At 48.9% G+C, this 13,073-nt stretch overlaps 2 protein-coding genes across 2 annotated transcripts; one reads left to right on the forward strand and one right to left on the reverse strand.

Moving 5' to 3' along the window:
- Window positions 1-125: 125 nt before the first annotated feature.
- lats1 (large tumor suppressor kinase 1) lies at window positions 126-9,248 on the forward strand. Its single transcript, XM_056581959.1, has 9 exons — window positions 126-433; window positions 1,087-1,560; window positions 1,882-2,032; window positions 2,316-4,099; window positions 5,725-6,307; window positions 6,585-6,767; window positions 6,971-7,077; window positions 8,216-8,679; window positions 9,236-9,248. The coding sequence occupies exons 2-9, from the start codon at window positions 1,213-1,215 to the stop codon at window positions 9,246-9,248; spliced, it is 3,633 nt and encodes a 1,210-aa protein (XP_056437934.1). The 5' UTR covers window positions 126-433; window positions 1,087-1,212.
- Window positions 9,249-10,438: 1,190 nt separating this feature from the next.
- On the reverse strand, window positions 10,439-11,885 carry atp5mj (ATP synthase membrane subunit j). The gene is made up of 4 exons (XM_056581192.1): window positions 11,776-11,885; window positions 11,025-11,148; window positions 10,783-10,797; window positions 10,439-10,581 (listed from the first exon to the last, which is right to left on the reverse strand). Exons 1-4 carry the CDS (start codon window positions 11,866-11,868, stop codon window positions 10,568-10,570), a joined length of 246 nt encoding a protein of 81 aa, XP_056437167.1. The 5' UTR covers window positions 11,869-11,885; the 3' UTR covers window positions 10,439-10,567.
- Between the last annotated feature and the right edge of the window lie 1,188 nt (window positions 11,886-13,073).

Genomic DNA, 13,073 nt, shown 5'->3' on the forward strand with positions numbered 1-13,073 from the left:
TCAAACATAGGCAAGGGGAATTTAATATTTTTTGAGCTGTACATGTGGCTCATAGACAGTATGTCTTTCTTTATGAGTGAAATACAGACAGTACACTGTTTCATAAGTTGTTTTGTCTATGGAATGTTTATGTCAGGGACTTTGGAACCATTTAATACAACTACAACTACTTTGATCAACTACACTTTTATTGCCGAGGTATAGTACCATCCTCCCTGGGGGTGTGCATGGTTAACTCAGTGGCCACTTGACGTACTGTTGCCGTCCTTGTCACTCAGACATCCTAGGAATTTAACAGCTAACAGAGCGTTAGCGCTGCATTGTTGGGAAACGAATAGAAACATTCGTGTGTTACGCAGTTTGCGCTACGGGCCGTCGTTATTTGTCATTTAATACTATTCGCAGGGAGGAGATCGATAGCGTTTCGCCACTGGTAAGTCTTTCTCAAAGCCTGACTGATGATAAATGTGTGTAGCGCTATTAGGCGAACCTGCGACCTGTTTTATAGGTAACGTTAGCCGGCTAGCTTGTCAGGCTGGCTAACCGAAATGGATGCCATCCGGTTACCATCAGGCCGCAGTGGCACTATTTTAACCAAATCGCTAACTAACTTAACGAGAATCATAGGGTATTGTGGTGTAATTCTAGCGGGAATATTACAAAGCAGCCCATCATATAACAATGCAACTTTAACACACTATCAGTTCCCCCTGTTAGCATCCACAGCTAATCCATAGCAAGTGGATCAACGGGAGTTGCACCTGATGCTGGGTTATTTGAGCTGAATTGTCGTTTTAGACAGAGGTGGCTTCGTACACATATGCTGATATTTCCCATGCTGTTATCTGAAACCTGCCACCCAACATGGTTGAAGCATACTTGTGTTGTTGTGTAACGCATGCCTCACATAGCTAAATCCAGTTTTGCAACTAGCATTCCATTGTAAGTAGTTCATCATTCTAGAGAGAGGTACGGTCGCTGCATTTTTCCTTGTTGTGTTGTAAAGTTGCCTGTCGTCTTTCTGTTGATGAACATGAACGAGTAGACCTTTTGAGTTCATAGTCACACTTTGTGTCATGTCAACAGTGCTGTTGAAGCATGTGCACGTGAAGAAGATACTGGAGTCGTGATCAACTGAACCCTGGTACCCACGCTGCAGAGCAGTGCTGCCTTCTTCTTCATCCCTTTGACCGTCATCACACATGTTCTTACATGAAGAGAAGCGAGAAACCCGAAGGATACAGACAGATGAGACCCAAGACGTTCCCTGTCAGCAGCAACAGCGGCAACAGCCAACTAATGCTGCAGGAAATCCGTGAGAGTCTCCGAAACCTTCCCAGGCCCTCGGACCTGGCCAAGGTGGAGATGGGCAGCTCTGGGAAAATGCTTCCTGAAGACCCAAGACAACCTGGTCGGTCCGCCAGAAACCCATACCACAAAGCATTGCAGGAGATCCGAAAGTCCCTCATGCCTTTCGCCAATGAGCCATTTAATCCGGGTGGGACGAGCGAAGTGAACAATCAAATGCTTATGTGGCTTATGTCAGCTGGGTTTGAAGAGGTGAGAATGAGACTATTCATGTTGGTTATTAAATACACATTTCTGTTGTGACATTGTCTAAATTGTCTAGGGGACACTAGACAGACTTGGGGATTGTAGAGGGGGGTACGTTTCTAGACTGGGAGTATATTCAGTAAATGTTGACTTCTTGGCCTACTAGTTGAGTTATTGATGTTTGCCAAAATACTTGCAGACTGTTTCCTTCTAATTGTTTAGCTCGTCTGAACTACAGTTTGCAGGCAAGCTGGTATGACCACATGGTTGTACTCGCCATCACCAGGAAACCGAATTTAACCATGAACAAAAACATGAATTTTTCAGGAAATAGGGATCCGTGCTCTGAAGCACACCAACAGCCGCAGTATCGAGGCCGCGCTGGAGTACATCAGTAAGATGAGCTACCCGGACCCAGCCAGGGAGCAAATGTCCGTGACTGCCAACCGCCCCGTCAACGCTGGCATCAAAGCTTCAGGTGAGTCTCAGTAGAGTCTGTCCCGGAGACGACGGCTCCCATTGCACTCCTGATCCTCCTGTAAGGAGTGATCCCCCCCCTCAGGGATTCTTCCTTGATAATTAAGTGTTTTGCCCTCTAGGGGGCTCGGGTCAGGGTGGTGTCATAAACATATTGCCTGTTAAGCCCTTTGAGACTCTACAAATGAAGTTGAATTGAATATTGAAATTATGCAGATATCCTTATAGATATATCGTCGTATAATTTGAGATGTCAAGTCCTTGTTGTTGGTTGTGGTCGCCAGGTGCTTCTCACGTCCAGCAGCCCGTGGTCAGGAGGTCCAGCTGGAAGGGCTCCAAGGAGTCTCTGACCCAGAGACACAGCCCCATGGGGCTGGAGGGTATGATGTACCGCTCCGACAGCCCCGGCCCCCAGGGGGAGCTGTCGGCCCGGGGCCCGCCCCCCGCCTTCCCCCAGGGTCACCACGGCAACGGCCAGCGCGGCAACCCGCACCTGCAGCCTCAGGTGCGCAGCGTCACGCCGCCGCCCAACTGGGACAGCAACCCGTCGACCAAGCGCTACTCCGGCAACATGGAGTACCTCCCCCGCGTCTCCCCGGTGCCCCAGGGCGCCCGGCCCCAGGACGGCTACCCCGGCGCCGCCCCGCCCAACCAGCGCGGCCTCAGCCCCGTGCCCCTCGGCCGGCAGCCCATCATCATGCAGAGCTCGGCGGGCAGCAAGTTCACCTTCCCCCCCGGCTGGGCCCAGTCCCCGCAGACGGACTACGTCGCCGGGGGGGGTGGCGGCCGCCAGCCGCCTCCGCCGTACGCGGCCCCGCAGGGCAGCCGCCACAGCCCCACCGACCAGGGGCAGGGCGGGGGGCCGGCCTCCTCGCCCTCCTACATGAACGGGGGCAACCTCCCCCCGTCCATGCTGGTCCCCAGCCGCAACAGCCACAACCTGGACATGTACAATCCCCAGTCCTGGTCCCAGGCCCCGCCGCAGTCCTCCCCCAACGGCAACACCCAGCAGGACCTGTCGCCCTCCTGGCAGCAGAACATGCCCACCCGCTCCAACTCCTTCAACAGCCACCAGCTGGGCGGCCGAGCGGCGGGCTCCCAGCCGTCTGCCACCACGGTCACTGCCATCACCCAGGCCCCCATCCTGCAGCCCGTCAAGAGCATGCGCGTCCAGAAGCCAGAGCTGCACACCGCCGTGGCGCCCACACACCCGCCCTGGATGCAGCAGCCGCAGCAGCAGCAGCAACAACAGCAGCAGCAGCAACAACAGCAGCAGCAGCAACAACAGCAGCAGCAGCAACAACAACAACAACAACAACAACAACAACAGCTCCATCAGCAGCAGCAACAACAGCAGCAGCAGCAGCAGCAGCAACAACAGCAGCAGCAGCAGCAGCAACAACAGCTTCAGCAGCAGCAGCAACAGCTCCAGCAGCAGCAGCAGCAACAACAACAGCAGCACCAACAACAACAACAACAACAGCAGCAGCAGCACCAACAACAACAACAGCAGCAACAGCAGCAGCAGCAGCCATCCCCCCTTCTTCATCCTACAAATGGCTACCCAGATCCGCCCGCCCCCACAGCTCAGAACCCAGTGGTAGCGGAGGTCCCCAGCTACCAGGGCCCCCCTCCCCCTTACCCAAAGCACCTGCTCCAGCAGCCGGCCCCCGGCCCGAGCCCCCCGTCGTTCGAGCCCGGCGGCGCCTCGAGGCTCGGGGCCGGGAGGGAGGAGCCGCCCGAGGCCGAGCAGGAAGGAGCGGGAGACGTTGGCGGTGGCGGCGGCGGCGGGGGCGGCGACAGGGCCCCCGAGGGCCCAGACGGTGGCAGCAGCAAAGGCAGCTCCTCCGGGGCGGAGAGCAAGGAGCGCAAGCAGATCACCACGTCCCCCGTGCCGGTGCGCCGCAACAGCAAGAAGGACGAGGAGCCGCGCGGCGACTCGGCCCGGGTGCCGCTGTACTCGCCGCAGGCCTTCAAGTTCTTCATGGAGCAGCACGTGGAGAACGTCCTCAAGAACCACCAGCAGCGCATCCGCCGCCGGAAGCAGCTGGAGAGCGAGATGCAGCGGGTGAGGGGGGCAGATAGGGTGGGGCAGGACATGTGTGTTCACCACGCAGGGGGAAGTGTCTTCCTTAGTCTTCCGCTTCAAGTGATGCTTAGGCCCAATCCCATTTCTACCCCTTACCCTTACCCCTCCCCCTTGTTTTGAAGGGGTAAGGGGATGGCGTAAGGTAAGGGGTAGAAATGGGATTGGGCCTTAGGCCCAATCCCATTTCTACCCCTTACCCCTTCCCCTTCCCCCTTCAAAACAAGGGGGAGTTACCCCTTACCCCTTCAAAACAAGGGAGTTACCCCTTACCCTTTCAAAACAAGGGGGGAGGGGTAAGGGGTAGAAATGGGATTGGGCCTTAACCTCTGATCTGTGTTTCTTCTTCCAAAGCTTTTGTCTTTATTCCTTCTACTATTCCCAAGGGATTCTCTTGTCTGTTCTTTTCTTACTAGAGGTGTTTGTTTCATCTTGGTTTCACTCTTTCCTGTTTTTCTTCTCGTTCGTAGCTGCTCTTTCTCGTCCTTTTCTCAAGCTTGCTGTCACTAACAGCTGATGTGAGAAGGTAAAGGTGTCTTAGTATTTTGTTGTCATTTGATACACACACTAGTAACCCGTAATTTGCACTTAAGTTTGGTTCCCATCCTCCTGGATGGCTGCATGATGTCTGTTCCTTGGTGCATGATGATGAGCATTCCTGCATCAACACCTTTGCTTTTACAAATGCTGTTACACCTTGCTGTTTTAATGGATTCAACTTTAAAGTGCCAATATTGATGCAGCAAAATGCAGTTTAGAAGGGTTGGGATAACAGTGTGTATTGAAGATATTTGGAAATGTTTTTTTTTTATTATTGTTTTTGAGATACCAGTTGGCAAAAACTTGGTTTGTGTCCGTTTCACATGTCGGCAGTAGTAGATGAGTCATTGATAAGTGAAATAAGTAGAACTTATTTAAACAGAAAAATACCAAACGTGTTTAGGCGCTGATAACGGATCGTAAACCATTAACAATGATATGTTAGATTTCAATAGCAGGGCTCGGCGATATTTCGATTTTAATTGATTCATTTGCATTATTACCCTCCTAAATTCAATGTAATGGCTGACCACAAAAACGAGATTTGTTAAAAATTCTAGACCCAGCAGATTAGTTAACCTTAAAGAGCAAGTCGACCCGCAGCTGGTTCAGCTTGGTTGCGTGTTACAAAAATGTTGTGTGGAGACTAAGAGTTCTGGGAAGGAAAGGGCGGCTTACGACGTCACCCACGGCAACTTTGTAATACTTTTTTTATTAGCGTTGTTGTGTAAATAACAATGAGAGGCGTTGTATATGAAACCGCACCGTGGTGTTATATACTGAGAAGTATAACCAGCCCTCGGAGGCGGTCATCAACATAAACCACTGGTCAGACTGATCTCCACACATCAACCTGTAGCACCATACTATAGTTGCCCAGGAAGCCTTACTTTCTCGGACAAAATCAGTGGCTTTCCAGAACGAGCTCCACACATCCGCAATTCAAATCCTCACCGTATCGTTTTACTACATGTGCCCGAGAAGCCGCCCTACACTGCATCCATGTCTGTCCCCGTGTCCGCTGACTGCCCTCCAGACCCCGGCCCTAACCCTTCTCCTCCGTCCAGGTGGGCCTGTCCCAGGACGCCCAGGAGCAGATGCGCATGATGCTGAGCCAGAAGGAGTCCAACTACATCCGCCTGAAGAGAGCCAAGATGGACAAGTCCATGTTCAAGCGCATCAAGACCCTGGGCATCGGCGCCTTCGGCGAGGTGTGCCTGGCGCGCAAGGAGGACGCCGGCACGCTGTACGCCATGAAGACGCTGCGCAAAAAGGACGTGCTGCTGCGCAACCAGGTGGCCCACGTCAAGGCGGAGCGCGACATCCTGGCGGAGGCGGACAACGAGTGGGTGGTGCGCCTCTACTACTCCTTCCAGGACCGGGACAACCTGTACTTTGTCATGGACTACATCCCCGGCGGCGACATGATGAGCCTGCTGATCCGCCTGGGCATCTTCAAGGAGGAGCTGGCGCGCTTCTACATCGCCGAGCTCACCTGCGCCGTGGAGAGCGTGCACAAGATGGGCTTCATCCACCGCGACATCAAGCCCGACAACATCCTGATCGACCGCGACGGCCACATCAAGCTCACCGACTTCGGCCTCTGCACCGGCTTCCGCTGGACGCACGACTCCAAGTACTACCAGAGCGGTGAGCGCTTTGTCCTTTTACCTGGTTGGATTTAGGTTTTTCCAAACCCCAGCAGGCGGGATGGCAAGTATTGCTGGATAGTCTGACCATTATTTCATCAATTGTTTTCCTGCACCTTTATTATTATTATCCTGGTCTAATGAACTGTAGCAATAGCCAAACACAAGGCGGGCATTGAACGATGGTTGGAGGTCAATCAAACGGGAGGACCACCTATCCGATGCAGCCCCCTAGTCTAACCAGATGCTCTGCGATGCTTTCCTCTTCCTTCCTCCAGGGGACCACGTCCGACAGGACAGCATGGACTTCAGCAAGGACTGGGAGGACCCGGCCAACTGCCGCTGCGCCGACCGCCTGAAGCCTCTGGAGCGCCGGAAGGCCCGGCAGCACCAGCGCTGCCTGGCCCACTCGCTGGTGGGCACGCCCAACTACATCGCCCCCGAGGTGCTGCTCCGGATAGGTACGGCCCCGCAACACGCCCATGGGGGGGGGGGGGTTTAACCCACGGGGGGTTTAAAAGAGGGTCTCTTTATATAGGGAAAGAGTGCATGGGATTCATGCTTCTGTCCTTTTTTGCATTCTTTATAAATACTATAAATGCCTTTTATGTTCCTTATCTGGTTGGTGTAACTCTTTCTGTGTGGACCATTGTTTTGTTTTTAGGTTACACCCAGCTGTGTGACTGGTGGAGTGTGGGCGTCATACTCTATGAAATGGTGGTGGGGCAACCACCATTCCTGGCCACCACACCTCTTGAAACCCAGCTGAAGGTATGTAGAAATGGCCCTATTGAAAATCCTGATGAGAATTTGGCATGGCACACATGTACTTACTGAAGGGAAGAGAGCATTGCTCACCCTTCATGGTACATGGATAAAATTGGAATGTGCATTTAAAGGGGACATATTATGAAAACAATACTTTTCCTGAGATTTGTGGTGTTGTTTTGGGTCTCTGGTGCTCCCACACGCATACAAACGTTGAAAAAATAAAGTATCCCACCGACAGTTACCAAACGAGCGAGTCAGTTTCGGCGCCCCCCCTTACGAAGGAAGGGGGCAAATTTGAATGTTACCTCCCACTTCCCCATCCCCCTCCAATCAGAGCATAGCTAAGATTTTGTTGACCAGCGGACGAGCAGCTCCGGCAGGGGGAGTTCGGCGGCAGTCCAGCAGCTCAGCTCCCCAGCTCAGTACAATCCCTTTCTCCTCCATGTCGCAGTTCAATATGGACTTCAGAGAGTCAAGGGCTAAGTTCCTTTCCCCCAATTCTTCTCAACCATGGTGGGGATAGCCCCCACGAGTCTTTACTTGTTGTGGAAGTACCAGAGACTTCAGCTGCAGTCTTTATGATTCATAATATCATCCGAGGCACAAATAGCTTTTGGCCGTGATATTAAATATAATATAATATAAATACCTATATAATATTATGATTATATAATATAGATATAGAGCTCCAGGAGTCCGCAAACGGCAACAATCCCTTCTCTTCCATGCTGTGGTTCAATCTGACAGCTCATTGGTCAATGGGCAGCAGCTCATTTGCATTCAAGCTGCAGACACCAGAAACGGCACATTCTGAAGGGACTGAAACAGAGGGGAATAGCGGTGGGCGAGATTATTTTCCTAAAAGCTACAACCAGCAAACAGCTTCAAAAACAAATTTCTCATTTACTATGTTTACTTGTTGGGAAAACACCAAAATATGTCTCCTTTTCATACGTTTTATTGAACATGCATTGCAAAAAGTAAAAAAAACGAACGTTTGAATGATGAATGTTGCACAAACTTTGCGGCGAGGCTGATCTGATTATCCGTCTTCACCAACGGGACCAACGTGTGGTCAGTAATACAGCGTGCGGTTGGGTGGCCGCTGCACTATGGTGACCCTGTCCCCTCTCCCCAGGTCATCAACTGGCAGAGCGCGCTTCTCATCCCGGCCCAGGCCCAGCTGAGCGCCGAGGCCTCGGACCTCATCGTCAAGCTGTGCCGCGGCCCCGAGGACCGGCTGGGCAAGAACGGCGCCGACGAGATCAAGGAGCAGGCCTTCTTGGCCTCGGTGGACTTCAGCAGCGACCTGCGGCAGCAGCAGGCGCCCTACGTGCCCACCATCGCCCACTGCACCGACACGTCCAACTTCGACCCGGTGGACCCCGACAAGCTGTGGAGCGGCGGCAGCAGCGACCACAACGACACGCTGGCCGGCTGGTTCCGCAACGGCAAGCACCCAGAGCACGCCTTCTACGAGTTCACCTTCCGCCGCTTCTTCGACGACAACGGCTGCCCCAAGCCCATCGAGGGCGAGGAGTACGGGATCGAGGGCGAGGAGTACGGGGTCGCGGAGGGCTCGGACCCAGAGGGGGAGGAGCCGCCGCCGCCGCCGCCGCAGGGAGAGGGGGGCCAGGAGGGAGGCAGTCCGGGGGGACAGGATCTGGTGTACGTGTAGCACTGTGGCATGAGGGGGGGGCGTCTCTTCTGTAACCCCCTCGCTCTGTGTGTGTGTGTGTGTGTGTGTGTGTGTGTGTGTGTGTGTGTGTGTGTGTGTGTGTGTGTGTGTGTGTGTGTGTGTGTGTGTGTGTGTGTGTGTGTGTGTGTGTGTGTGTGTGTGTGTGTGTTGCTTTTTAGCATTAAAAACATGGCGCATAAGAAAGCTCCTTTTGAACAGACTTTTTCGGAGAACGCACATGAAAACCTTGGTGGGGAGCCCAGGGGGTCGTCCTGTGTGTTGTCCAGGGTTGAAGTGAACACAGAAAATACGCTCTTATAAGAAACGTGTTGCCCTTTCCCAAGCCTTAATTTATTCAACAAACGGTACCTAGTGATTATTTTGTTTTAGATGCTGTGTTAAAGTATGGGTGAATCTAGTTGGGTTTATTTAGTGGAATCTGCTGTATTTGAAAATTCTCTTTTTAATTTATTTTTCAAGACTGTTGCAATAGTGGGATGTAGCGCTAGGACTTGTAGAATCTTTTCAGGGATAAATAACACTTTAATTCTCCATAGCCTTGCCTTTTTGATCTCCTACTGTCTTTGACCAAATACCTTTGGGTGGGGGGAATAATAATCTCAATGGCATTCTAAATAATGAGTCTTTAGATAGTTGAACTAGAAACTTGTTTTATTTTTATTTCTAATTTATACTTAATGTATTTATAAATGATGTTTGTATACAGTTAATGTAAATAGATGTATTGTTTCCTTTGTAGGGCAGGCCCTCTTTAGTGTCTCACTGCACCAGCCTCAGTTTTCTCTCAGTTTAGGACAAAATACACCATTATTTGATGTTATTTCATTCTACTTTATATTGTGTACCAATAGGATATCTGGGGGCTGTTTTATATATTTTTTACATCCATTTAGCAACTTTCCACTTACCAGAAGCACTCTTTTTTTTTTTACAAATTGTCAGAACAAAACATATCCCCAATTGGATCCTCACTTGCGCATAAACACTGCACTGTTGGATTAGGAAATGAATTCCAGAGCTTCAACATTTGGATTAGATATGCTTTCTTTTCTTTAGCCACTTGCTGGAGACTGCGTGAGATACGTGTTAGCGATATAAAGGCTTGAGAAATGTGTAGGTACATGGGAGTTAGAAGGTTGGTTTGGTGAACTTGCAATTTAGGACTGAGCCCTCATGTACTTCTTACTACTACGCAAGGCGTCTAGTAAAGTGTGGTGCTTTGGTACTTAGGAAGGGATATCTGAAAGTAGCTCTGCAATGTTATGGCCAATGGCTCATGTACAAGTGGAAATATGTGTCCGAGAGATGCACGCTGGGAACTTGGCTGTGGGGAAGAGGGTGATGAATAAATGATGGAAAAAACAATTGAAGTCTTTCTTGATTGATCGAATTTGTAATTTACCTGGTAAACTATAGGAATGAAAGATGGAGAGTAAATACATCACGGTATGTCCAAACACCATCCCCCAAAAGTTCAACACTTTGGCATAAATTATACTGTGCATCATAATGCACACATTATCACTGCATTTGTTAGTATGGCCATTGTGCCTTCATGGACATCCCAGTTGTATTCATAGGGCCTATTGTTTATCCAAGCAACAGTATCTAGAAGATCAAACAAAGGAAATGAATTTGATCTCATTAGTGTATATGAATTATAAAGGCAGAAACGTACACCACTTTCATGTTGACAAAGAACTTTATTTGTCTAAAATAAACATTAGGTGGGAATTGAGCAGTGGGGGAAGTCTTCACAGCCAGATGGATGGTTCATTACATTTGAAAGCCTTAGTGGGCAGGCTCTGTAAAGGTTGAATAAATAAACAGGGATGGTTACAGACCAATCATATGAAGCTCATCATTTGTAAACTATAAAATGTCTACTTTTGTATTAAAACAATTGAGTTTATATTCAAGACATTTAATACTACATCCAAAATGGGAAATATAACAGAAAACTGAAATATGCCATGCATGGATAATAAATAGGGTAGTTTACTTACTAACAGCCTTCTTTCCTGTAATAAGAAAAAAGATGCAACAATTAAGACAAAATCACAGCCAATAGGGTCTAGTTCTCCAAGGTAAAGACAGGTTTGTCTAGTTCCCAGTGCTACTGTGCAATTCTTTAATCTAGAATTGACCATTGGTATATTCGATTGTAAATCCATGTTCTCTATTAAGCAAAGGTTGGGGGAACAAGGGATTTAACACAGACCACCTCAAACTGAATTCTGGAACTCACCGCCGTAAGAGATTTTGTAGTATGCGAATGTCATGAGGCCCATTCCCACCCACATCTCCTGGTATGCCTTTGTGTAGTATGGGCCCATCTTGGACCACCAGTTTGCGAACATACGGCCTGCCATCTGTAGGTGAGAGCAACCAACATTATGCATGGCCGACAAGTCTAAATATTGTTTACACGCCGAATGGTCAAATCTATGTGCCATGGGCAGGGGGTCGTGGACCCTAGTCATCGGGTTCTGACCTTTCCAGTACTGCAGAGAGCATCCGACTAGACAGTAGTTGCAACCGTTTTACTTGTACTCAAAATGTTTGCCTAAGAGTTGTGGGTATGAAGTGTATATACAAATCTGTCTCAGCAACCTTTAATAGAGATGCAGTGACATGACTGGACTGTAGGTGAGACGGTAGATATAGGTGAGGCTGACAGGACTACTACAGGTACTAGGAGAGGCCGGTGCCTAGAGAGTTAAGCTGGGCGGTGACATTGAAAGGTAATTTATAATTTCCCAACTTTGATACAAATCTATGATTATTAAAGAATAAAGCAGACGGATTATGACATGCATACAAATCTATCATTAAGCGCCCCGGTAGCCTAGCCTCGGCTAACCTCTACTAGCTAGCAATTCAGGTGCCCTTCTTGCGGAATAGAACACCACTAGCTTATGCCATTTATTTTAAATATTTGTCTACGTTACAGCTTATATGCTTTCCAAATAACGTGTCACCAATAAAAACATACATACTTTTTGAGTTGGCTTAACTGCAGGAGGAAGGTCAGTAGAGCTGGAGGGGAAATGCTGCAGCAGACTGGAAGTCAAAGTCGTGTGTCGTAACATCCGGTGCTTCCGGAAACGCTATTTTTCTGGGCTGCTGTCTTTGCTCGAGGAGGGGTTGTCACGGTTGTCACCATCTTCTGGCCGGGCATGTGAATCGTGTTAAGATTGACTTAATATTAATATTTCGTGATGTCAACACCTGCCTGTATATCTAGCCTTTATCAGATTTATATCAAAGTGTAATTGAGTGGCTGTGAGTGAGTCTGCGCATAGTCGTTCATTAGAAGGTTGGAGAAAAATATTTTGATCTTCATTCATTTCCACTGAAAACGTTAATGTGATTAAAGTACAAGATATACGGCAACAGGCTTTGAGTAGGTTTAAGTAGTACTATTGTTTCATCAGTAAAAGGCACATTTATATCCTAAGAAAAAAATATTTTAGAAATGATAGAACAGAAGAGATGTCGTTTTTCTAATCTCCACAAGAGAACAGCAAAGCACAGTCAACATTTTGAGAAGACTGACGTGATGTGTGCAAGTGTCTTTTCAGAAGAAGGGAGAAAATGGGAGTCTGAAGTTTAGAGGTTGATAACTCATCACTTAAAAATAATCTTTAGATGGGCTAAGGTCTCTGATTAAGTTGCCCTCAAAACAAAACTGAAAGCATTCTAAGAAATCATAAAGAATTCTATGACAAAATAGTAAAACATGGCACACTCTTGTTTCCAATAGGTCTAGATCAAGGCAATTTGATTAACAATTTAGTTCTGAGTGGAGAAAACACTTCTAATATAAGAAAAAAAAAGAAAAAAAAAGTTTAAAAAAAAAAACATGTTTGTGTGTGTGTGTGTGTGTGTGTGTGTGTGTGTGTGTGTGTGTGTGTGTGTGTGTGTGTGTGTGTGTGTGTGTGTGTGTGTGTGTGTGTGTGTGTGTGTGTGTCTATCTATCTATCAAGGCCCTATCTATCGATCTACCTATAGACAAAGCGCATGTCCAGCGGTGCATTGGTAATCGCAGTGTCCTGGTATTCCACGTGTGTGTGCTGAACAACGCAGTGGGTGGGGGCTGCGCCGACCATTGCGGCATTCCTCCCTCTGGCGATAAATAACTGTGGGAAGCTTGTCGCACATCCTGGCACACACAGGCCCATAACTTCAACACTGTCACTCTAGCAGCTGGGGTGTGTGTGTGTGTGTGTGTGTGTGTGTGTGTGTGTGTGTGTGTGTGTGTGTGTGTGTGTGTGTGTGTGTGTGTGTGTGTGTG

This window comes from Gadus chalcogrammus, chromosome 21 (genome assembly GCF_026213295.1).
Source record: "Gadus chalcogrammus isolate NIFS_2021 chromosome 21, NIFS_Gcha_1.0, whole genome shotgun sequence".
NCBI classification, from domain to species: domain Eukaryota; kingdom Metazoa; phylum Chordata; class Actinopteri; order Gadiformes; family Gadidae; genus Gadus; species Gadus chalcogrammus.

What these genes read in the sequence shown, in the direction of transcription:
- lats1 (XM_056581959.1), top strand. Translation starts at nt 1,213, where the DNA reads ATGAAGAGAAGCGAGAAACCCGAAGGATACAGACAGATGAGACCCAAG. An exon ending in TGGAGAGCGAGATGCAGCGG is followed by an intron (nt 4,100 to 5,724) that starts GTGAGGGGGGCA and finishes TCCTCCGTCCAG; the next exon opens with GTGGGCCTGTCCCAGGACGC. An exon ending in CTCTTGAAACCCAGCTGAAG is followed by an intron (nt 7,078 to 8,215) that starts GTATGTAGAAAT and finishes CCCTCTCCCCAG; the next exon opens with GTCATCAACTGGCAGAGCGC.
- atp5mj (XM_056581192.1), bottom strand. Translation starts at nt 11,868, where the DNA reads ATGTTACGACACACGACTTTGACTTCCAGTCTGCTGCAGCATTTCCCC. An exon ending in CAGTTAAGCCAACTCAAAAA is followed by an intron (nt 11,149 to 11,775) that starts GTATGTATGTTT and finishes TCTCACCTACAG; the next exon opens with ATGGCAGGCCGTATGTTCGC.